Source organism: Giraffa tippelskirchi, chromosome 3 (assembly GCF_054371585.1).
Source record: "Giraffa tippelskirchi isolate mGirTip1 chromosome 3, T2T-mGirTip1v1.2.pri, whole genome shotgun sequence".
Taxonomy (NCBI): Eukaryota; Metazoa; Chordata; class Mammalia; order Artiodactyla; family Giraffidae; genus Giraffa; species Giraffa tippelskirchi.
Genome location: NC_137277.1, coordinates 143,200,061 through 143,225,896, shown reverse-complemented (window position 1 = coordinate 143,225,896; position 25,836 = coordinate 143,200,061). Strand labels below are relative to the sequence as shown.

The 25,836-nt window shown below is 40.0% G+C and overlaps 1 protein-coding gene across 1 annotated transcript in view; it reads left to right on the top strand.

The window, feature by feature from the left end:
- Positions 1 to 374: 374 nt before the first annotated feature.
- Positions 375 to 25,836, top strand: part of DNAH7 (dynein axonemal heavy chain 7) — a 244,722-nt gene continuing 219,260 nt past the window's right edge. The window contains exons 1-3 of the mRNA XM_081581429.1: positions 375 to 818; positions 5,182 to 5,244; positions 21,889 to 21,951. Of these exons, the coding sequence (XP_081437555.1) occupies positions 432 to 818; positions 5,182 to 5,244; positions 21,889 to 21,951 (513 nt within the window). The 5' untranslated portion in view covers positions 375 to 431. The remainder of the gene's footprint in view (positions 819 to 5,181; positions 5,245 to 21,888; positions 21,952 to 25,836) is intronic.

Genomic DNA, 25,836 nt, shown 5'->3' with positions numbered 1-25,836 from the left:
GTTTGGCCATGCACTTTTCACATCCCTTCCACATTTCCAGGAGGAAATTAAGAAGTTTGTATTTTGTGTTCTCCCTGAGGACCACATTTCCATGTTGTCAGCGCTGCATTTTAACTGCTTATTTCAGTACTCCCCTAGCCTTGGTAACTTTGTATTCCTAGTGCCAAGCACAGCATCTTTCATGCAGTAGACTATCCAGGAATGTTAGTTGAAATGAATTCTTGATGGCTCTTTTTTTTGGTATTTCTTCCAAGGGATAGTTTTCTGTGTGCTTTATTCTCCTACTTTGGCCTAGATCAGCAGTGAAATTTGCAATCATTTCATTCCACGAGTAGTCCTCTGAGACCTTCTAGGCAAAAGTTAAATAGGAAAATAGGAGTTAAGGCAGGGACCTGGAGCACCCAGCTAAGCTAGGAGGTTGCCAAAGTGTGATGGTCTTCAAAGGGTATTTACTTCTCCAGGCAGAAGGAGGAGCACCCACCGCCTTTAGTTGTTCAATGCACCCGCTGCGGAAGCACCACTTTGGCTCAGGCACCACCCAGCGCCTTGGAAAGTGCCTCCGACGGGAACGCAGTGCTACTTCCACCCTGCGGTCCCAGGAGCACCAGATGACCGGAAAAGGAACGTGCGCGGGCCTGTTGCTTAGCAACGAACGCTGCCGGGACGCCAGACGGCCCCCGGAGCGAAGGGAGCAGAGACTGCCGTGTCGCCAGGGGTCGCATCTCTCTTCCGAGGGGTTCCGTGGGGGCGCTGGCAGGAACGATCCAGGAGCCACCCGGCGCCGCCAGCGCGTCCTCGCAGCCATGAGCAGCGAGCAGGTGAGAGGTTGGCTCCTGGCCAGGCTCGTCCCCTCGGGGAAGCTGATCTAGTATTTCAAAAGTGATAGAAGCCTAGGTCTTCCGGACTTCCCAGGTGTGACCCCGCGGGCTACAGCTTCTTTCTCCCACTTGTGCTCTGGTCCCAGGTGTGACCCCGCGGGCTACAGCTTCTTTCTCCCACTTGTGCTCTGGGATACTGAGATTTTCCGGTGAAAACTTTAATATGTACTCTTCCCAACCGTTTGTACTTGGTGTTGTCATAACAACCAAACACATCAGTGGAGCAGTGAGTCAGCAGTTTAAATTACAGTTCCAGAGTGCCCCCATTGTACTAATGGTGGGTGTGTTTGGGTGGGGAAAGCTCCCGGTGGGGAATTGGCTTTGACTTGGGCTCTAGGATTGGAATCCAAGCCTCTTCATAGCAGTGCAGTTTTGGGCAAATCACTTGATCTTTCTGTCTTCTCTCTCTTTTATGCAAAAGGGAAGAATCAGAACAACTTTCCCTTCCTTCTAAGGATATTATGAAATTCAAATAATATAAGATACCATGCCATACCATACCACACATGACAGGGTTTGGTCGTTGTCAAATGGACTTTCTTCTTAGGACAAGGTTCCCATGGCATGTAACAAAAAATGCATATAAAACTGCGTTAGTCGCTTAGTCGTGTCTGACTCTTGGAGACCCCATGGACTGTAGCCTATCAGGCTCCTCTGTCCATGGGATTCTCCAAGCAAGAACACTGGAGTGGGTTACCATTCCCTTCTCCAGAATATAAAACTTTGTTGTTGTTCAGTCACACAGTCGTGTCCGACTGTTTGTGACTCCACGGACTGCAGCACGCCAGTCTTCCCTGTCCTTCACCATCTCTTGGAGATTGCTCAAACTCATGTCCATCCAGTCAGTGATGTAATCCAACCACCTCGTCCTCTGTCATCCCCTTCTCCTGCCTTCAATCTTTCCCAGCATAGGGTCTTTTCTAGGGATTCGGCTCTTCGATTCAGGTTTCGAAAGTATTGGAGCTTCAGCATCAGTCCTTCCAATGAATATTCAGGATTGATTTCCTTTAGGATTGACTGGTTTGATCTTGCAGTCCAAGGGACTCTCAAGAGTCTTCTCCAACACCACAGTTCAAAAGCATCAAAACCTTGGCTAATCATTGTTAGTCAAATCCATTTCACCGGCCTTCACTCATCAAGTTCCCTTTTAATTTTTGCCACAAAAGACTTGCAGGCTCAGAGTTGTTTTCCAGGAGGCTGGAATCAGCTGTGTCTATTTAGGTCTGAGGTAATTAAGACTGGGTAGGCTCGCTGACCTTCCAGCTGGGCATGTGCAAGTATCTGGCTTGGTGACCTGTTGACGTCAGAGGGCTGACAACTCCACCCTTAGACCCTGTTTGTTCTTGTTGAGTCGGTATGTTGTCGTGTCTGACTCTGCTATCCCATGGACTGAAGCCTGCCAGGTTCCTCTGTCCATGGGATTCTCCAGGCAAGAATACTGGAATGAGTTGCCATTTCCTCCTCTAGGGGATCTTCCCGACCCAGGGATGGAACCTACGTCTCCTGTGGCTCCTGCATTGCAGCCAGATTCTTTATCACTGAGCCACCGGGGAAGCCCCAGATCCTGTTCACCGCATGTATCTTAGTTACACCTCGCAGAACTAACTGGGCTTCCCCGGTGGCTCAGTGATGAAGAACCGGCCGCAATGCAGGAGTCACAGGAGACGTAGGTTCCATCCCTGGGTCGGGAAGATCCCCTGGAGGAGGAAATGGCAACCCATTCCAGTATTCTTGCCTGGAGAATCCTGACAAGAGGAGGAGCCTGGTGGGCTATGTAGTCCATAGGGTCGCAAAGTGTTGGACACAACTGAAGCGACTTAGCATGATTACGACGCCTACCACACCAGTTCCCAATCACCTTTCCCTAGGCACTAGGCTCTCTGGGCCTCCTCTGAAGGCCCTGCTGCTATTCCACGAATACCCCAGCCCCCAGTTTTGAGATTTGCTGTCCTGTCTCCTCTTTGGCTGCCTTGTGAGTTAAGCCCTGTTTTTGCCACAAACCTGCCAGTCTCATTGTTTTGACTTGCTCTGTCTGTGGCCAAGGAACCTTGCTCTGTAAGATAGTTGCAATAGTTACTTTTCAGAACTGTTTATTGAATTGAAGGGTAGCTGTAAACAAATGCTGAACAATGGTCGAACTTTTAAATGTCAGAAGAGAACGGGAAGATGTTAAGTGTGGACATTATCCTGGGCTAGCTAGAAAACAACGGTTAACTCTCGGCTTGTATGGAAGAGGCCCTCTAAGCCTCCTGGTACTGAATGGAAAACAGTTGCTTTTAAGCCTGCAAACTTTGCTTAGCTTCTTGGTTTGACACTGAACTATAATTCTTTCCTTTACAAGGCTTTATAATATTTGGGGTGGTGGTGGTAGTGTTAGAATTTATTGTGAAAACGTTAAAAGTAACATTGAGCTGTAGATTACATGAATCAATATTTTCTTGATGCTCGCATCAGTCTTTGAGCTAATCTTGAATCTTATTCTATGGTGTAGAAGTTTAAAATACACATTTAGGATATTTGCAGTGGTATTTCTCAATAGCTGTTATTTCACAAAGCCCGAATTGACCAGTTTACAACTAAAAAGCTTCCACTAAAAACCATTTGGAAGTTAAGTTTTGCTTTATCTTAATAAAAGTGATGTTTGGAAATTACACTTCCCTCCCTGCACAAGAACCTATATTATTGAAAAAGCAGTGGGCTTTTGAAAGAGCAGGCATAAGCCCATCTAGAATTATTCACATTTTCTATATATTATATTTTTTTAAACAGCAGAGGTCCCTCTCTCACTGCTTTGGTTGATCTGTAATTTAAAAACTCTTGATACTTTCACTTATGCTAAGTTTGAGTATAGTTTTCCTTTTGAAAGGGTGGAAGTTTTTTATATTTTAACCTGAAACAAACAGAATGGATTAAAGTTTTGGAAATGCCATTTTTATGTGACATTTACTTATGTATTCATTTAGTTTGAAAAGTGAGCAGGTGGTAAACTCATATTTGCTGAAGGAGATTTTAATATGTTCAGCTCATTAGTGGAAGGTTTAGAGTGATATGGCATTTTTCAGGAATAGCAATTTGAACTCTTAAGTTAGGTATTTACAAGAAATATAAATCTCTAGCAACTGCTCATTTCATTTTTAAAATTACTTAAAACATAAGGCATTTTGAGTTTCAGTTGAAGAACTTTCCAGTGTTTAAAAATACAAATATCCAAAGAGCACGAAGCCCCCCACCCCCCAAAAATCCACTACAGATTGTGGGCAAAGAAGAAGGAAAAACTGTCAGCCTATCTCTACCCAAATGTTTTTCTAGTTGTTAAATTAAGTAGTTTTGCATTTATATGATGCTCATTCTGTTTTCCTTCATTCTATCTTCTTGATGTTATTGCTTAAAAAGGAGATGAGAGTAAAACAGTTGGATATGAAGCCAACAGCTTGGAGATAATTTTAATAACCATAACTCAGAACATATGATGACTGTATTTAAATCAACCTTATTAAATTTTGAGAGGTGGTAGTTGATTTAATCAGACCACTTCATAACATTATTGTTGATTTTAACCAGGCACATTCATAGATTCTGGTCATTTCATCAGAATGGTTAAATTTGGATTATACCAGGCTTAAAATATCTTTTCCAATAGACCAGTATCTAAAAATCAAAATAAAAGCTAAGGGCCAAGCCAGACTACTTAAGGAAGACCTTAACTCTTAAGCAGTTTTAATTCTGGTAATGTAAAATTATATTAGGAACCCAACCCAGGAAAGAGATGGCATGCTCAGGAGGGTTAAATTGAAGAAAACTTATAAAAAGACCATTTGGAGAGGTGTGGGCAAGGTTAAGGGAGGAAACCAACAGAGATAAGATGGCACTTAAGGATTAATAACAGTAAGTTTTCTCCATTCCAGGTCTTGCACTTCTGCTAAATTTATTCCTAAATATTTTATCTTTTTCAATACTGTTGTAAATTAGTTTCTTAATTTCAATTTTGGATTATTCATTGTTAGCATCTGGAAATACAGTTTTTATTTGTTCACTGTTATTATAGCATCTAGAAATACAATTTTTGTGTATTAATATTGAATCCTGTGATCTTGCTGAACATTCATTAACTATAATCATCTTTTGTAGATTTCTTATGATTTTCTGTACACAATATCCTGCTATCTGTAAAGTATGTTTTAATATATTTTAGATGGTAATGTTTTTTACTTTATATTAAACACTGGATAACATTTGCTTGAATTAATCAATTTCAGCATTAAGAGAGTAACAGTTTGGTTTGTGTGTGTGTTTTTTTATGCAGGATAAACCGCCCAGCAAAGAAAAATCCAAGACGCAAGTCAGATTTTTACCACAGTTGTCTATGGTAATTTACCAATTTCTCATCATTTAAAAAATTTTTAAATTTGTATATTTTTTAATCGAATGATAATTGCTTGATAGAATTGTGCTGATTTGTGCCAGACATCAACATGAATCAGCCATAGGTATACATATGTCCCCTCCATCTTGAACCTCCCTCCAAATTTCCTCTCCATACCACCCCTCTAGATTGTTACAGAGCCCTGGTTTGAGTTCCTTGAATCATACAGCAAATTCCCATTGGCTATCTGTTTTACATATGGTAATGTAAGTTTGCATGTTACTCTCTCCATACATCCCAGCCTCTCCTTCCTCCTCCCTTCCACCTCCCATGTCCATAAATCTGTTTTCTGTATCTGTGTCTCCATTGCTGCCCTGCAAATAATTTCATCAGTACCATCTTTCTAGATACTAATGCATATATATGCATTAGTATATGATATATGGTACATATTTTATTGCTTTTGTAATAATATTGTTTACTGGTTTTCACACTTGCAAATAAGTTACTGAATTTCTGATTAAAAATTTCTGTGCTCCATTTCTTTTCTGATGGAGAATATCTAGGAGGTATTTATCTTAGGAAACATAACTGTCTTAATAAAAGAGCTATAAGCTGTAATTGCCTGGTGGGCTGCCGTCTATGGGGTCGCACAGAGTCGGACACGACTGAGGTGACTTAGCAGCAGCAAGCTGTAATTACCTGGTATGTGGAGAATACTTGAGTATTCTGAATAAAAGAATTGTGAAGATGGGCTAGCAGAAGTAGTGCTAGAGTTGAGAAACACGGAGTTGGATTACAAATTTTTCACTAGTAGTTCTATGACTGTTGCAGAGTCACTTATCTCTCTGAGCCCCAGTTTGAGTTTGAAATGAGAATAGCTAACTTGGTTTCTGAAGAGATGTCTCTTCTAGCACTTTTAGCTACAGGAGATTTTTTAGATCTTGGCATTCTTTTTCATGATTTTGATGTTAAATTATCGTTGTCCTGTGGAAAAGTTAGTTAAGAGACATTTTCAGCTGATTAAGTGCTGGACAAATTAGATTTTACTGCTGTAAGATTTACTGTCAAATAATTATATTGAATTTAATATCATTGAGTTATATATTCTGGTGATTCCTGGAAGTTGAGTGTAACTGGAGGTTCAAAGCAAGCATTATTTGTTTTGGAACATATTTTAAAAGCTCAGAATGAACTATGAAATGGAATGTGAGTGGCTTCATACAGAGACTTCTAATACTTTGAAATTAAGGATTCTTTCAGGTTAAAAAAAACTCCAAAGAAATATTTTAGGTGAATGTGCTTCAACATTTCAAAGTACATGTTTTAATTGTGAACCTATTTGTACTGATGATGTTAAGATTATCACACCATGTTGTATAAAATCATAGCATCTTCTTTTAGTTTTGTAAATATCTAAAATATTCTATGTTGAGACAAAGATATGTAAAATGGAATAGACATTTTTCTCTTTAAAAATTTAACAAATTTTAAAATGGAATAATATTGCAACTAGTTTAAAAGATATTACTAGTTCATAGATTTAGAAATATCAACTAAATTTAAATTTACTTACTGAATAAATATTCAGTGGCTGAGATTAATAATCCTTTCTAGCCTGTGAAGCATATAATTGCTTAAAATGCTTATTTGGCTGATTTAAACCTTACACTGTGCTCATATTTGACTGTATCTTGCAGTTTTTCTTTTGTATCATTTGCGTTTTATGTCTTCTTAAGAAATAATATTTGAAATTTGTTTTTTAAATATTTACTTTATTTAAAAAAATTTCATTTAAATGTTAAGGTTTGCACTCAAACTTTTCTGACATTAAAGATTTGGATGGGGGGGTACTGATTGCATTTATTTAAATTTTTGGTAAAAACCGATGTGTTCTTAAATAATAGACATTGTAAATGTTTGGAAGAACAAATGGTAGAATTGGAAACATCAAGCTATTTTAGCAATACATAGCTTTTCTTTTTTTGGCTGGGGCTGGGGGTGGTGGTGGGGGAGTGGTGGTGGGTGTGGGTGTAGGGAGGGATTGCAGAAAACACTGAAGTTACCAGCAGTTTTTCTTTTAGCCGATTCTACCCTCATAGCTTCCATGACAGTAGACTCTTTCACTAAAGGAAGAAAGGTGCTGTGAGTGGGGCTGGGGTAGTCAGCGCTGCTCAGATGACCCTGGGTCATAAAGAAACAGACCGCTTGCCCTGTGGTCTCTGGTAGAGCACCAACTTTTTTCCAAAGTCAGCTTCTAGTATTGTGTGCTCCACCCATCCAGAGAGTTTTTAAGCATATTGTGTGATGACCCAAAGTTTGGAGTTCTCACGACTGGCAGAAGTTGCTGGTATTTAAAAAGTTATGGATTTGCATCCCATAAATTCGATGAAAAAATAAGCCCCAGGCATCTAAGCCCAAGTGAGTATGTGAGCATATAAGGCCTTTCTATCTAAAAGACCTCGAATGATTTCCATTATAGACCTTCATGCTCTCAGAGATGATCCTTGTTAAAATCAAGGGTGCCCAGCACTGGTAGCTGCCAGCCTCTCAGAGCTGGGGACCTGACTCTTACCCTTGCTGCACACTTCACTGAGAGCCCTCCCACAAATCCAGAATCCTTTATGAAGGAAGGAGAGAGTGGAAGAGTGGGGAGAGGTGGAAGGATAGAAGAGCATTGCTTTTGATGTCTTAGATGTTTTCCTGTGAAACAGCCTGAAGATAGGACATGTGTGCAGTATGCAGTTGGAGAGGTGATCCCAGAAAGCAGGAGTAAAACTAGGAGAAACCAATATGAGGCAGCCAGGCTGATCCTGCATGAACTTCATCTATCTGAGGATGGTTAGCGTGGAGGATGGTAGCATCTAACCCATCAACTCATCCTATGTTGATGCAGGTTCCTCTTGAGGATGTTAACTTCCACCTACTTCTGGCTGCTCATGTGTGAGTGCAGAATGGGCTACCCTGAGGGTCTTGTGCATGCATGCTCAGTCGCGTCTGACTCTTTGTGACCCTATGGTCCGTAGCCCACCAGGCTCCTCTGCCCATGGGATTCTCCAGGCAAGAAAACTGGAGTTGGGTAGCCATTTCCTTCTCCAGGGAATCTTCCCAATCCACGAATCAAACCCATGTCTCCTGCATTGGAAGCAGATTCTTTACCACTTGAGCTATTGGGGAAGCCCCCATGTTATGGCATCAAAGAAGCCTCACAGCACAGAGCAGAAGACACTTTTCTGAGCAGAAGCTCTGCTCTTTCTACCTGAATTGAAGGCAGTACAGAACTGTTCACTGCAGCCACATCTGAAATCAAGAGGAGGCCAAGAGGATGTGAAAGGAAGTGTAACAAGAGTTGTCTTTGATAGAAAAATCAATGGAATTCTTAGTCCAGCCTCTCAAAAGTTACAAAGCAGAGGGAAGGAGTGGCGTATGTCTAAGTCATGTCATGAGTTGCTTATCAGCATTAAACATACGTAGATATTTCCTTAAAATTCATCCCTCTGATTTTGTTGAAGGTCACCATTACTTAGCTAGATGGTGTTCTGGCTAATGTGTGGCTGCTCTTTTTGGTTTGCCAGAGGGCCACTATTTATAAAATATATATATATAATTTTTTGCTGCAATGCAGGGCAGAGAAAAACATGAAGGCCCTCACCACCCTTCACCTGGGGTGCTGATGAGAAGGGTGGTAGCTCAGTGTGCAAAGGGATGCTGTAGAGATCCTAAGTCAGGTGTATGGGAATTGGTGTACAAGGCTGGGGTTAAGCAAGACATTTTGTACTTTTGTAGTAGCTCTAATGCAATAGACCTCATCTGAGTTGCCCCTGTATCCCAATATGAAAATTTTAGGGAACTTGGACTATATATTTCTTTCCTTCTATCATTTGCAGCTGTACTCTTAGGCTTTTGCCACATCCTCATTCTCTCCAAAGGGAAGCCTTTCACTCTGAGGACACCTGTTGCACTTTTAGCTCATATGTGTTTTGCTCTTGTTTCCCTTTATGCCATGTAGCCCACTGAGGATTAAAGAAAACAGAGTTGTTTGTGGTATAGCATGGTATATGCATGAAACAGTTGCCTAATTTGGTGTTTGTTCTTTGGGAAGTATTGTTTGAAGCTCATTGCAGTTTTTTTTTCACTTCTTCTTCACTTCCCATTTTATTGAGATACAACTGCATGTATCTCCCCCTCTTCTTCCTTCCCAGCAGCTTTGTCCATATGTCTGTTCTCTGTCCATTGCTGCTCTGCAAATAGGTTCATCAGTACCATCTTTCTAGATTCCATATATATGCATTGCTGCTGCTGCTGCTAAGTCACTTCAGTCGTGCCAACTCTGTGTGACCCCATAGACAGCAGCCCACCAGGCTCCCCCGGCCCTGGGATTCTCCAGGCAAGAATACTGGAGTGGGTTGCCATTTCCTTCTCCAATGCATAGAAGTGAAAAGTGAAAGTGAAGTCACTCAGTCGTGTCCAACTCTTAGCAACCCCATGGACTGCAGCCTACCAGGCTCCTCTGTCCATGGGATTTTCCAGGCAAGAGTAGTGGAGTGGGTTGCTATATGTGTTAGTATGTCATATTTGTTTTTCTCTTTCTGACTTACTTCACTCTGTACAAGAGACTCTAGGTTCATCCATCTCTAGGACTGACTCAAATGTATTCCTTTTTATGGCTGAGTAATATTCCATTGTATATATGTACCACAGCTTCTTTATCCATTCATTGTCAGTGGACATCTAGGTTGCTTCCATGTTCTAGCTATTGTAAATAAAGCTGCAATGAGCATTATGTGTCTTTTTCAATTTTGGTTTTCTCAGGGTATATGCCTCAGAGTGGATTGCTGAGTCATATGGTGGTTTTATTCCTAGTTTTTCAAGGAATCTCCATACTGTTCTTCATAGTGGCTGTATCAATTTACATTCCCACCAATAATGCAAGAGCGTTCCCTTTTCTCCATACCCTCTCCAGCATTCATTGTTTGTAGATTTTTTGATCAGGGCTGTTCTGACCGAGTGAGGTGATAGCTCATTGTAGTTTTGATTTGCATTTCTCTAATAATGAGTGATGTTGAACATATTTTCATCTGTTTACTAGCCATCTGTATATCTTCTTTGGAGAAATGTCTGTTTAGGTCTTCTGCCCACTTTTTGATTGGATTGTTTGTTTTTCTGGTATTGATTTGTATGAGCTGCTTGTATGTTTTTGAAATTAATCCTTTGACAGTTGTTTCATTTGCTATTATTTTTCCCATTCTGAGGGTTGTCTTTCCCCTTGTTTATAGTTTTCTTTGCTGTGCAAAAGCTTTTAAGTTTAATTAGGTCCCACTTGTTTATTTTTGTTTTTATTTCCATTACTCTAGGAGGTGGGTCATAGGGAATCTTGCTGTTGTATATCTTCTTTGGACAAATGTTCAGGTCCTCTGCCCATTTTAAAAGTTGGGTTATTTGTTTTTTAGCATTGAGTTTTTTAAGTTCCTTGTATATTTTGGATATTAATTTCTTATTGGATATGTCATTTACAAGCAAATTCTCCGATTTTGGAAGTGGGCGGTCTTTCATTTGTTGATAGTTTCCTGTGCTGTGCGAAAGCATCTTAGTTTGATGTAGCTCCACTTGTTTATTTTTGCTTTTGTTTCCCTTGCCTGAGGAGATATAGCAAAAAAAAAAAAAAAATATATATATATATATATATATATCTCTCTCTCTCTCTCACTAAGACTGATGTCAAAAGGCATGCTACCTATGTTTTCTTCTACAAGTTTTATGGTTTCAGATCTTATATTTATGTCTTTAAATACATTCTGAGTTTTTGTTTTACATTGTGTGAGAAAGTAGTCCTGTTTGCTTCTTTTGCATATAGCTGTTCAGTTTCCTAATATCGTTTATTGAAGAGACTGCCTTTCCCCATTGCAAATATTTTTGATTCCTTTGCTGTAGATTAATTGAACATTGTTTCAGTTGAACGCACTATAAAACTACAATAGTCAAAAACAGACACACAGTGCAATTTGAAATAAAGGAGTGTGATACCTCTAGCTTTGTTCTTTCTCTAGATTGTTTTGGCTCTTCAGAGTCTTTTGTGTTTCCACATAAAATAATTCTTCCAATCCATGATATTGGGAGACAGAGATACTGAATAATACCTTACAAACTGAGAAGAAACTTTGAGGTTGAAAAATGAGGCAGGCAATTCATAAAATGCAGTTAGAAAGTGTATTGTGGGTAGCTTACATACAGGCAGGAAATATTGAACAAATGATCTAGAGGCATTCACAGGTGCCCTTAGAACCACTGAAAGGGTGCAGGGGAGTTTAAAAGGACCAAAGCTAAAGATAGAATCTGACTACTAGAGAGACGCACGTCCACACAGATGGGAACTGGGGAGTTTTCCTCCACCTGGATGTCTTAACGACTATTAAACATCTGTGTCAGCAAAAACATATCTCCAGTTTTCAGGTATCAGACGAAGACAAAGGTAAAAGTTGAATGGGAATTCATCTGGCTTGAATGGGGGCATATTCCTTGTGAATTAGGCTAAAGCTTAATCATGTATAAAGGAGAGGAGGTTGGACGGGGGGCCTAAGATAGAGTTGACAAAACAGAATTCGTTTGGTCCAGTCACACTCATGAGCATGGTGTATCTTTCCATTTCTTTGTCTTCAGTTTCTTATCAGTGTCTTACAGTCTCTAAGTACAAGTCTTCTGCCTCCTTATATTTATTGTCGTGTATTTTGTTCTTTCATCGCATTGTAAAAGGATTGTTTACTTAAATTCTCTTTCTGATAGGTTTTTAGTGTATACAAACAGATTTCTGTATTAATTTTGTATTCTCAAACTTTACCAAATTCATTGAGTTTCAGTAATTTTTTGGTAGCATCTTTACAATTTTCTATACATAATATCATCTCGTCTGCAAACAGTGAGTTTCCATTCTTCCTTTCCAATTAGGATTTCTTTTCTTGTCTGATTGTTGTGGTTAGAACTCCCAATACTATGTGGAATAAAAGTGGAAAGGGTGGGCAACCTTGTCTTTTTCCTAATCTTAGAGGAAGTTCTTTCAGCTTTTTACTGTTGAGTATGATGTTAGCTGTGCGCTTGTCAGACATGGCCTTTATTATGTTGAGGCATATTCCCTGGTGGCCCAGATGGTAAAGAATCCACTTGCAATACAGGAGACCTTGGTTTGATCCCTGGATTGGGAAGATCCCCTGGAGAAGGGAATGGCTACCCACTCTAGTATTCTTGCCTGGAGAATTCCATGGACAGAGGAACCTGGCAGACTACAGTTCACAGGGTCACAAAGAGTCGAACATCGCTGAGTGACTAACACTTTCACTTATATTCATTCTGCACCCACTTTGAGAGTTTTTTTTTTAACATAAATGGATGTTGAATTTTGTCCAAGACATTTTTCTGCACCTGTTGAAATGATCATATGGTTTTTATTCAGTTTGCTAACGTGTATAATGTTGATTGATTTTGCAAATATTGAACAATCCTTGCATCCCAGAGATAAGCCCCACTTGTTAATGGTATGTGACTCTTTTGCTGTATTGTTGAATTTGGTTTGCTAAAATTTTGATGAGGATTTTTACATTTATGTTCATCAGTGATATTGACCTGAAATTTTCTTTTTTGTAGTGTCTTTGGCTGGATTGATTATCAGGGTGATACTGGCTTCATTCGAATGAGTTTGAAAGTGTTCCTTCTGCAATTTTTTGAAATAGTTTGAGAAAATGGGTGCTGATTCTTCTTTAAATGTTTGGTAGAATTGGCTTGTGAAGCTACCAGGTCCAGGGTTTTGTTTGGAAGAATTTTTGTTTTATCGTTGATTCAGTTTCATTACTGGTAATTGGTCTGTTTAAATGTTCTATTTCTTCCTGATTCAGTCTTGGGAGACTGTAAATTTCTAGGAATTTGTCCATTTTATTGGCATGGAACAGTTCATAGTAATCTCTTGTGATCCTTGTATTTCTGTGGTAAAAGTTATAACTTATTTTTCATTTCTGATTTTATTTGGGCCTTTATTTATATATTTCTTGATGAATTTGGCTAAAGGTTGATCAATTTTATTTTTTCAAAGATAAAATTTCTTAGTTTCATTGATCCTTTCTTTTTTTTTTTTTTTTAAGTCTCTGTTTTGTAAAGGTCCATCTAGTAAAAGCTATGGTTTTTCCAGTAGTCATGTATGGATGTCAGAGTCAGACTATAAAGAAATTTGAATGCCAAAGATTTGATGCTTTTGAACTGTGGTGTTGGAGAAGACTCTTGAAAGTCCCTTGGACTGCAAGGAGATCCAACCAATCCATCCTAAAGGAAATCAATCCTGAATATTCTTTGGAAGGACTGATGCTGAAGCTGAAACTCCAATACTTTGGCCACCTGATGCAAAGAACCAACTCATTGTAAAAGACGCTGATGCTGGGAAAGACTGGAGGCAGGAGGAGAACGGGACAGAGGATGAGATGGTTGGATGGCATCACCAACGCAATGGACATGAGTTTGAGTAGGCTTCAGGAGTTGGTGATGGACAGGGAAGCCTGATGTGCTGCAGTCCATGGGGTCGAAAAGAGTCGGACATGACTGAGCAGCTGAACTATTTTGTATATTTCTGCTCTGATCATTGCGTTGTTTTTCCTTCTATTAATTTTGGGTTTATTCTTTTTCTATTCTTTAAGTATAAGGTGAGGTTGTTGGTTGAGGTTTTCTTATTTCCTGAAGTAGGCTTGTATTGCTATAAACTTCCCTCTTAGAATTGTTTTTTCTGTTTTTCACAGATTTTGGATTGTGTTTTCCTTTTCATTAGTCTCCAGGTACTTTTTATTTCCTCTTTGATTTCTTTAGTGGCTCATTGGTTGTTTAGTAGCATATTGTTTAGCTTCCATGTGTTTGTGGGGTTTTCTTTCAGTTTTTTTTCCTTATAGTTGATGTCTAGACTCCTACAGTTATGATCAGAAAAATGCTTGATATGATTTCATAAACTTGTTTGTGGCCTAGCATGTGATCTATACTGGCAAATGTTGCATATGCACTTGTAAAGAATGTGTATTCTGCTGCTTTTGGTTGGAGTGTTCTATATATATGATCTATTAAGTCCATCAGGTCTAATATATTGTTTAAGGCCAGTGTCTCCTTATTACTTTTTCTGTCTGGATGATCTGTCCATTGATTAAGTCGGGTCTTAAAGTTCCCAAAGATATTCCCATCTGAATGCAGAGTTCCAAAGAATAGCAAGGAGAGATAAGAAAGCCTTCCTCAGTGATCAGTGCAAAGAAATAGAGGAAAACAACAGATTGGGAAAGACTAGAGATCTCTTCAAGAAAATTAGAGATACCAAAGGAACATTTCACACAAAGATAGGCTGGATAAAGGACAGAAATGGTATGGACCTAACAGAAGCAGAAGATATTAAGAACAGGTGGCAAGAATACACAGAAAAACTGTACAAAAAAAGATCTTCACGACCCAGATAATCACGATGGTGTGATCACTCACCTAGAGCCAGACATCCTGGAATGTGAAGTCAAGTGAGCCTTAGAAAGCATCACTACGAACAAAGCTAGCGGAGGTGATGGAATTCCAGTTGAGCTCTTTCAAATCCTCAAAGGTGATGCTGTGAAAGTGCTGCACTCGATATGCCAGCAAATTTGGAAAACTCAGCAGTGGCCACAGGACTGGAAAAGGTCAGTTTTTGTTCCAATCCCAAAGAAAGGCAATGCCAAAGAATGCTCAAACTACCGCACAATTGCACTCATCTCACACGCTAGTAAAGTAATGCTCAAAATTCTCCAAGCCAGGCTTCAGCAATACGTGAACCGTGAACTTCCAGATGTTCAAGCTGGTTTTAGAAAAGGCAGAGGAACCAGAGATCAAATTGCCAATATCCACTGGATCATCGAAAAAGCAAGAGAGTTCCAGAAAAACATTTATTTCTGCTTTATAGACTATGCCAAAGCCTTTGACTGTGTGGATCACAATAAACTGTGGAAAATTCTGAAAGAGATTGGAATAAAAGACCATCTGACCTGTCTCTTGAGAAACCTGTATGCAGGTCAGGAAGCAACAGTTAGAACTGGACATGGAACAACAGACTGGTTCCAAATAGGAAAAGGAGTATGTCAAAGCTGTATATTGTCACCCTGCTTATTTAACTTATATGCAGAGTACATCATGAGAAACGCTGGGCTGGAAGAAACACAAGCTGGAATCAAGATTGCTGGGAGAAATATCAATAACCTCAGATATGCAGATGACACCACTCTTATGGCAGAAAGTGAAGAAGAACTAAAGAGCCTCTTGATGAAGGTGAAAGAGGAGAGTGAAAAAGTTGGCTTAAAGCTCAACGTTCAGAAAACTAAGATCATGGCATCTGGTCCCATCACTTCATGGGAAATAGATGGAGAAACAGTGCAAACAGTGTCAGACTTTATTTTTTGGGGGCTCCAAAATCACTGCTGATGGTGATTGCAGCCATGAAATTAAAAGACGCTTACTCCTTGGAAGGAAGGTTATGGCCAACCTAGATAGCATATTTAAAAGCAGAGACATTACTTTGCCAACAGAAGTCCGTCTAGTCAAGGCTATGGTTTTTCCAGTGGTCATGTATGGATGTGAGAGTTGGACGGTGAAGAAAGCTGAGCGCCGCAGAATTGATACTTTTGAGTTGTGGTGTTGGAGAAGACTCTTGAGAGTCCCTTGGACTGCAAGGAGATCCAATCAGTCCATCCTAAAAGAGATCAATCCTGGGTGTTCATTGGAAGGTCTGATGTTGAAGCCGAAACTCCAATACTTTGGCCACCTCATGCGAAGGGTTGACTCATTGGAACAGACCCTAATGCTGGGTAGGATTGGGGGCGGGAGGAGAAGGGGACGACAGAGGATGAGATGGTTGGATGACATCACCGACTCGATGGACATGGGTTTGGGAGGACTCCGGGAGTTGGTGATGGACAGAGAGGCCTGGCGTGCTGCAGTTCATGGGGTCGCAAAGAGTCGGACACGACTGAGCGACTGAACTGAACCGATCATTACTTTCAATTTCACTATTTTACCTTTTAGTCTTCCTTCTAGTTTTGTAAGTAGTTGATCTTTCTTTACTGTGTATTGCCTTTACCATTGAGATTTTTTTCCTTTCATAATTTTCATATTTCACTTAGAGAATTCCCTTTAACATTTCTTATAAAGTCAGTTTTGTGATGCTGAACTCTTTTTGGTTTCTGCTTGTATGTAAATCTGACTTCTCATTCAAATCTGAATGATGACTCTGCCACATAGAATATTCTTGGTTGTAGGCTTTTTCCCCCTTTCATCCATTTAAATGTATCATGCCACCCCTCTTCTGGCCTGCAGAGTTTCTGCTGAAAAGTCAGTTGATAGCCTTATGAGAGTTCCCTTGTCTGTAACTAGTTGCCTTTCCCTTGATGCTTTTAATATTCTGTCTATCTTTAATATTTTTCTACTTTAATTTACAGTGTGTAATGTTGAGGCCCTCTCTTTGGGTTGATCTTGTTTGAGACTCTCTGTGCTTCCTGGACCTGGATGTCTATTTCCTTTCCCAGATTAAGAAAGTTTTTGGTTATCATGTCTTCAAATGTGTTCTCTTCCTTCTCTTTTATTCTGGGACCCCTATAATGTAAGTGTTGGTAAATTTAATGTTAAAGTTTAAACTCTTAAACTTCTTATTGAAAACTTTTTTGCTTTTCAGCTTGAGTGATTTGCATTACTCTGTCATCTAGTGTTGATCTATTCCTCTATATCATCTGGCTCCTAATTTTGCCCAATTCTATATTTTTATTTCTATATAATTGGTAAGTTGAATACTTTTCCCAATCTTGGAGAAGTGGCCTTATGTAGAAGATGCCCTATGGGGCCCAGCAGCATACTCCTCTCTGGTCACCAGAGCTCAGTGCTCTAGGGTGCCCTCTGTGTGGGCTGTGTGGGCCCTTCTGCCGTGGCAGGCTGACTACTGACTACCTCCACTCCAGACTGATTGGTTGCCAGGCCCTTCCAAGTATGGAGGCTGCCAGCAACTGTTAGACAGGGCTGGGTCATGAGAAGGCTGGTTGCACAGCTCCAGGCAGCCCTGGAGCTAGTGCCAGCCCAGTGGTAGGTGGAGTTGGGTCTTGAGGGGGGCTGGCTACAAGTCTTGGGGTCCCGGAGCTAATATCAGCCTACTTGTGGGCAAGGTGCCAGGACTGAGAGTGCTCCTGGGACTGGTGTTCACTTGCTGTTGAGTGAGGCAGTGTAATGTTGCTAGTGCTGGTCTATTGGTGGTTGGAGTTATATCTCAGGATCTCTGGCTTTGGGTGTCCCAGAGTTGCTGGTGGCCCCACTGGTGGGTGAGGCCAGGTCCCAGTGCTAATGCTGGCTCCTTGGTGGGTAAAGCCAGTTCTTGGTGTGTCTGTTTGCAAGGTCCAGGATCTGGGAGCTGGTGTCTGCCTGATTGTGAGTGGTCCAGATCCTGGGCCCCTCTGATGGGTAGGGCCAAATTTCTAGGTGGCTGGGAGCTGGAAAGGGTTGATGGCATCTAGTCTGCTGGTGAGTGAGGCTGTGTACCAGTGCTAGTAAGCTAGAGGGAGGGTTCTACAACAGCACTTGCTAGCACCAATGTCCTTGTGGTAGAATGAGCTCCCCAAAATGGCTGTCACCAGCATCTGTGTCTCTAAGTTGAGTCCCAGTTGCCTCCTTCCTCTTTGGAAGGCTGTCTGGTATCAGCAAGTGGGTCTGACTTAGGCTCCTTTCAAATTATTGCTTCTGCCCTGGGCCTTGGAGAGTGTGAGATTTTGCATGCATCCTTTAAGAGTAAAATCTGGTTTCCTAGAGCCTTCTGGCTCTCCTAAAAGCAAATACGCTGGCCTTTAAAGCCAAACATTCTGGGGGCTTGTATCCCTGGTGCAGGACCCCTGGGCTGGAAAGCCTCATACAGAGCTCAAAGAGATTCCTTCAGGAGAATCTCTGCAATTGAGATTATTCTCCTTTTTGTGGGTCACTTGCCCAGGGGTATGAGTCTTGACTATGTAACATCTCTATCCCTCGTACATATCTTATTGTGTCTTATTGTGGTTTCTTCTTTATATCTTTAGTTGCAGAATATGTTTCTATAAGTCTTCAGGTCATTCTCATTGAGAGTTCTGTAACTATTTGTGATTTGGGTGTGTCCATGGGGGGAGGTGATCTCAGGGTTTTCCTGCTCTGACGTCTTGGCCCTAATTCCTTTCTCTTTACTTTTTAAAGGCTTGGTTAACCAATTTGTAATTTTTCTTATGATAAAGTCAGTTATTTTAAGGTCGGTTTATCCAACTCTGTAAGACTGAATTATTAGTAGGCTGAGATGGAGCAGATTAATAGGATAGGAGAGCAGGATAAATACATACACAAATTATATTTCAGACAGAATTTAAACAATAAGAGAATTACCAAGAGTGCTATACATATTAAAAAATTGCTCACCTGCAATTGGAGGGTTTTTTTTTAATCTAAATTTACTACTGGTCTTGAAGAAAGTGTTGATTTTAACAGGGATATTGAGGGACACATTGGTGACTCTGTTAGGGTACTTAATACTAGCTGAAATAACAGACAGACCCTCAAATCTTAGAGACTTAACCTAACAGAGATTACCCCTTGATCATGTGAAGTCAGATGAGAGTCAGTTAGCCCTGCTTCACCTTATAGCAACACTGGCAGAAACACTTGGCTCCTCACTGGCTGTGGCAGGAATGAGAGAGCTATGAATGAGGCACACCTCTTCTTAAACTACCTGTCCTGTGGTGCTCACTTTTCATTGGCTGACTAGAGTTATAAGGCTATGAAGTAACTATAACAGATGCTTGGAAGTAAAAAGTTTATGGCATGTTGAGGAGGCTTTGAAAACCAAGATGTAGACTTGTGTTTACTTTAATACAGGGCCTTTTGATCTTTCTGACCAGGGGAGCAGAGGTTCAGAGCTGTGTCTTAACAAGGTCATGTGACCTTCAGTTACTAGCATTTTCTGTAAATCAAAAGCCATTATCTCCTATTGCCTGGTTTATTAAAAGCTGTTGAATTATCCTCAGTAATGACTCTAGTTTCCTTCTCACTGATCTTATTTATTGCTACCTGCATGGTTAATGCACCTTTGTGTGTCATTGCATGATAAATACCATGATGGTGTAATTTATCATGCAAACTGCGATGCCATTGAGGGTGAAAGTGCTACTGCTAATGCTTAAGTAAGAAGTGTGAACTGGAACTGTCTCCAGCAAACTGGGACTAGCGATTACTCCAAGAGGAGACAGTGATGGTTCTCTGCTGCCCGCCAGGTCAATCAAGCCTCCAAGCCCATGTCTTCTATAATATAGCAGCACCCCCTGTCCAGCCCTTTCTTGCCCTTGATTTACATCTCTGCTCAAACAAAACCTCTGAAAAGAGGCCTCACTACCCTAATCTAACCAAGTGCTTCTCTGTCTTTCCTCACTCAATCCCTTTACCCAGTTTTATTGTTTCCTTTGCACTTACCGCTTCCTGAAGTTATGTTATATTTATTCTGAAGTAGCTATCTCTGTCCCCACTAGAATGTAAGCTCCACCAGGGGAGGGACTTTGTTTTGTCCCTGGGTATGTATCCAGTGCCTTAGAGAGAGCTTGACACATGGTAGGAATTCAGTAAATCATTGTCTAATAAGAGAATTGTCATACCTTCTACTTCACCATCAACCCCAATATCCCCTCCCAAGTCATTATTTGTGCTACTCCCTCTGTCTTTAGTAAGCCTGTTGCTGCTACTCTGGGAGATGCAGTTGAGACTCAAGGCTAAGTTTCCATCCTTTCTCATTTTGGAAGTTTCTTTGAATACTGTGTTCCACACCATCTCCTATCCTGCATGAAAGCATATAATTTTTAATACTGACTGAACTGTGTCCTTTGTGGAGGCAGAGACTACCTCATTGAAAAAGTCCTCATGGAGTCTTCCCTGGTAGTCCAGTGGTTAAGAATCTGCCTTGCAATGCAGGGGATGTGGGTTCAATCCCTGGTCAGGAATTAAGACCCCGCATCCCACAGAGCAACTAAGCTACTGTGCCGTGACTAGAGAATCCATGCCCCACAATGAAAGATCCCATATGCTGCAACAAATACCTGATGCAGAAAAATAAATATTCTGTTAAAAAGTCCTCGTCTAAAATACTCACAAAAGTGGTGCACTACTTACCTCACAGAGCTGTAAAGAGAACTGAATGAGGTGATTTTTGTAAACTTCTTAATTCATAGCACATGGTGTGATCAATATAAAATATACTCTCATCAATATAAAGATTGACAGAGAATTTAAATTTTATTTTGTACTTTGTACTGTGTCTTCAAAATCTATGTATTTTACTGTTAAACACATCTCACTTCATATGAGCCACATTTCAAGTGGTCAATGGCTCCAGATGGCTAATGAATGCTGTTTTGGATAATGTAGCTGAAAATACAGAAATATCAGACATAAAGCCATTCCTTTTGGGACTATGTGAGAGTGGCTCAGGAAAGAGACTTGGAAGATACATTCCTTCTCTGAAACCTACATTAAGATCTCTTGGAGAGGAAACAGCTGTGGCCCACCTGGGTGGCAAAGGCATTTGCTGAAGTTTTGCAGGCTTAGGCTGGGAGGTAGGAAAATCATGTGCTTGCATGTGGAAGAATTTGAAAGGAATTCTCCCTCTATGATGTAAGGAAAACTTTCTAGAAAGCTACCCTTAGGGATGCGCATGAAAACCTGCCACCCTGCTGGAGGGGGTCTGCCACTGGGTCAGCCACACACCACAGGGTGGGAAGGTGCCCATGGGCAAGGATGCTAACTGGCAGCCATACCATGGAAACAATGAGAAAAACCCTGGAACCAGAAAGAGAGTCCCCTCCTCTCACAGAATTGTTTTGATACTCTTTATTAGTTCTGGTTGGCAAAAGACAGATATTTAGAGTCCTGTTCAAGAATCACAAAGGAGGGCAAAAAGTAGATTTGGAGCTGAGAGGCAATAAGATGACCACTGGCAAAAAGCATAACTTAATATTTATTTTTATTTGAAGGATAATTGGTTTACAATATTGTGTTGGTTTCTGCCATACATCAACGTGAATTAGCACAACTTATATTACCTGCTTTACAGATGGAAGTATGATTCTCAACAGTGCCTTCTCTTACCTAAGTGAAATTCCTACCATGGAATCACACTCTACTCAAAGCATCGGCACTTTTCCCTGAAAGTTGCTGCTAAAAAGTACATGTTACTTCCCGTAACTTGAGGATGTGTTAACCTGAATACACTGAGAGCTTAGTAAGTGGAGCATTCTGGTTATCAGAGGGCAAAAATGGTATTTTAGTGATAGAGAAGGGAGATGGAGCAAAGTAAGACCTGGACACTAACTAGATTCAGATAAATTCCAAGGAGATGATGTAATGGACAAAAGGTTTTGCACATTTTTGAGGCTTTCTGATAGGTATTGTTAGATACCACTTTACTTTCTTGCCTTGCCATAAAAAAATTCCAAGACAAACATTGAGAATTAAAAAAAAAAATAGTAGAGTACGCGTTTGAATGAATATTTTGGATACTAAGTGCTTTACTCTAAAATTTGATTGTGTGAATAAGTTTTAGCTCTAACAGAGTAAACTTTTTTTTTTTTTTGCATGTAGGATAAATCAGCCAGCAAAGAAAAACCAAAGACACCAGGAAGAATTTTACCACAATTGGCTACGGTAATTTACGTGTACACTCCCATTGGGTTTTAACCCTTTTAAAAATGTTTATTAGTTTTCGAACTTGTAAATAAGTAACTGAACTTATGATTTTGAATTTTGTGCTCAATTTGATTATTTTCTGATTGAGAAATTCTGAGGTACACATAAAAGGAAAAATAACTATCTTAATAAATGTAAACTATAATTTCCTACTATTCTCTACTGAATATTTGAATATTCTGGGTAGAATATTCCAAGATGGTCTAGCAGAAAATATTTCAGTGTTGGAATTAGGGAGTGAAGCTGGGGGTTACATCTTGTCACTAATGCCTCTGCCATCTAAGGGAGTCACTTACATTTCTGAGCCTCAGTTTCTGAGTTTGAAAGTAAGAAGGGTTAATGATTTTTGAGATGCATCTTCCAACACTGAAACTTGCCATCTTTTTAAAATTTATCATTATGACTATAAATTATCATTGTTCTGTGGAAGAGGCAGTTAACAAACATTTTCAGTTGACAAGTACTGGGAAAGATATACTTGACTGTAATAAATTTTTCCACTTAGTAGTTATATTGAATTTAATGACATTTAGTGTGCTCTTGTAACTCCTGGAAGTTGAGCTTAAATGGAGGTTCAGTGCAAATAATGTTTTTTTTTTTTTTTTAATTGTGATAAAATATACATAACATACAATTGATCATTTAAACTGTTTTTAATCTATAGTTCATTAATATTAAGCACATTCATATTGTTGTACAGCCATCACCACCATCCATCTTCAGAACTCTTTTTATGTTGCCAAACTGCAACTCTATACCCATTAGACACTAACTCTCTCGCCCTCTCCTCAGTCCACAGCAACCATCATTCCTTCTGTCTCTATGTATTTTCCTATTTTAGGTACCTCGTGTAAGTGGAATCATACAGTATTTATCTTTTGCTATCTGGCATGTTTCACTTAGTATAATACTCTCAAGTTTCATCCAAAGGATTATTTTTTGAAAGATATTTTAAAAGCTGAGAACAAACAATAAAATTGAATTTGTGTTGCTTTATACAGAAAGATTCCTGATAATTTAAGATGAAGGACATTTTTCACTTAGAAAACTTGACTTACTAGTGTTAGATAAAGTAAATGAACATTTCAAAATATATATTTTAAATGAAAAAATTTTAAATAATGCCAGATTATGCTGCCGAGTTCCGTAGAATTGAGATGTATCTATTCTGTGGTTCTACAAAATCTATCTTAAATTTTGTAGCTTAAAAGACAGGACTTGAAATGGAATAGACACATGTTTAAAATTTGAAAAATTTTAAAACAAAATTACTCTCAGCTTGTTGTGTCTTGTTAGTATACAGGTTTAGAGATGTAAACTCAATTAAAATTTTCTGACTTACTAGTCAGTGGCTGAGTTGAATACTAATCCTTTCTTGTCATTGGCATATACTAGTCTAAACTGCTTTTGTTGGCTAATTTAAACCTGGTTTTATGTTCCTATTTGGCCATATCTTACTTTTTCCAGCATTCTTTGAGTTTCATGTGTCTTAGGGGAGATTGTATTTTTAAGAGATTTTAAAAAATCCACTGACAAAAGACAAAGCAACTTTTATTTGAATATTAAAATTTGTTCTTGGATAACATTTTCCAGCAGTAGTTAAAACATAGAGTGATTTTCATTACAGGCCTTTGTTTCTGGTGGTGATCCTTATTGTTGAAATAAAGGGTAACCCAGTGCTGGGGGCTCCGATCCTCTTTGAGCTGGGGACCTGATTCTAAACCTTTGTGAACATCTCACTCACCTGAAATCCTTTATGGAGCAAGATCACAGTGGAAGATTGGCAAGGCAGATGAAAGGATGGAAAAGCATTGACTTACTGTCTTAGCTTACTTTCCTGTGAAAGAAGAGCTTGAAAAAAGGATTTGTGTGCAGGTAGTTTATTTAAAAGTAGCAATAAAGGATTGGGAAGACTAAAACTAAAAGCCAGTGCAAGCATGGTCTATCAAGTTCTGGATATGAAAGGAAGACACAGATTCAATTGTCAATGCTTAAAAATACGTACATTTTACTTTAAAGGCTGCCCATCTGGGTTTCTTGACGAGCTGTAGGTTCTAGCAATAGTGGGTCTGTATTCTGCCATTGTAGTAGCTGGCTCGAGCTAATTAACTGTTGCATGTTTTGAAGACAGAGGTTTTCTTCCTAGGCCACAGTCCCCAAGGCCCTGTAACGTTTCCTAGCACTGAAGCTGGGTACCGATTTGCTATCATCACTAGCTTTACTCCCTCTTTTATGATACTTGCCAGAATTGTGTAGGTATAAGAATTTATGACCCCTGCCTTAAATAATAGAATGAATGTGTGAGTTGCCAGGGTAATCTGGAGCTGCTAAAATCAAGAGGATAGGAAGATCCTCTGCAGCTGGAATGTAGAGGGACTCACTAGCATTGGGGTCCAACAAGATGGAAGGCAGAAAAATCACTTGCCAATGTCTGGGGCTGAGTAAACTCCGCAGAATGAACACCCGAGTTAGTCAACAGGCACCCACATCAAACCAAGAGCAGAGCACTTGCTAATGTATTCCAAATGTCACACACCATGCCATTCACAGGCTTTAATGTAATTTGCTGTTGGGTGTTTATGCCTTCTTTCAGTTCAGTCACACAGTTGTGTCCGACATTTTGCAACCCCATGGACTGCAGCATGCTAGGCCTGCCTGTCCATCTCCAGCTCCCGGAGTTTACTCAAACTCTTGTCCATTGAGTCGGTGATGCCATCCAACCATCTCATCCTCTGTCGTTCCCTTCTCCTCCCACCTTCAATCTTTCCCAGCATCAGGGTCTTTTCAAATGAGTCAGTTCTTCACATCAGGTGGCCAAAGTATGGGAGTTTCAGCTTCAGCATCAGTCCTTCCAATGAATATTCAGGACTGATTTCCTTTAGGATGAACTGGTTGGATCTCCTTGCAGTCCAAGGGACTCTCAAGAGTCTTCTCCAACACCACAGTTCAAAGGCATCAGTGCTTCGACGCTCAGCTTTCTTTATAGTCCAAGTCTCACATCCATACATGACTACTGGAAAAACCATAGCCTCGACTAGTCAGACCTTTGTTGGCAAAGTAATGTCTCAGCTTTCTAATATGCTGCCTAGGTTGGTCATAACTTTTCCTTCCAGGAGCAAGCGTCTTTTAATTTCATGGCTGCAGTCACCATCTGCAGTGATTTTGGAACCCCCAAAAATAAAGTCTGTCACTGTTTCCATTGTTTCCCCATCTATTTGACATGAAGTGATGGGACCAGATGCCATGATCTTAGTTTTCTGAATGTTGAGTTTTAAGCCAAATTTTCACTCTCCTCTTTCACTTTCATCAAGAGGCTCTTTAGTTCTTCTTCACTTTCTGTCATAAGACTAGTGTCATCTGCATATCTAAGGTTATTGATATCTCTCCCGGCAATCTTGATTCCAGCTTGTGCTTCATCCAGGCCAGCGTTTCTCATAATGTACTCTGCATATAAGTTTAATAAGCAGAGTGATAGTGTACAGCCTTGATGTACTTCTTTCCCTATTGGGAATCAGTCTATTGTTCCACATCTAGTTCTAACTGTTGCTTCCTGACCTGCATACAGATTTCTCAGGAGGCAGGTCGGGTGGTCTGGTATGTCCATCTCTAAGAATTTTCCATAGTTTGTTGTGATCCACACAGTCAGAGGCTTTGGCATAGTCAATAAAGCAGAAGCAGATGTTTTTCTGGAACTCTCTTGCTTTTTTGATGATCCAGTGGATGTTGGCAATTTGCTCTCTAGTTCCTCTGCCTTTTGTAAAACCAGCTTGAACATCTGGAAGTTCACGGTTCACATACTGTCGAAGCCTGGGTTAGATAATTTTGAGCATTACTTTGCTAGTA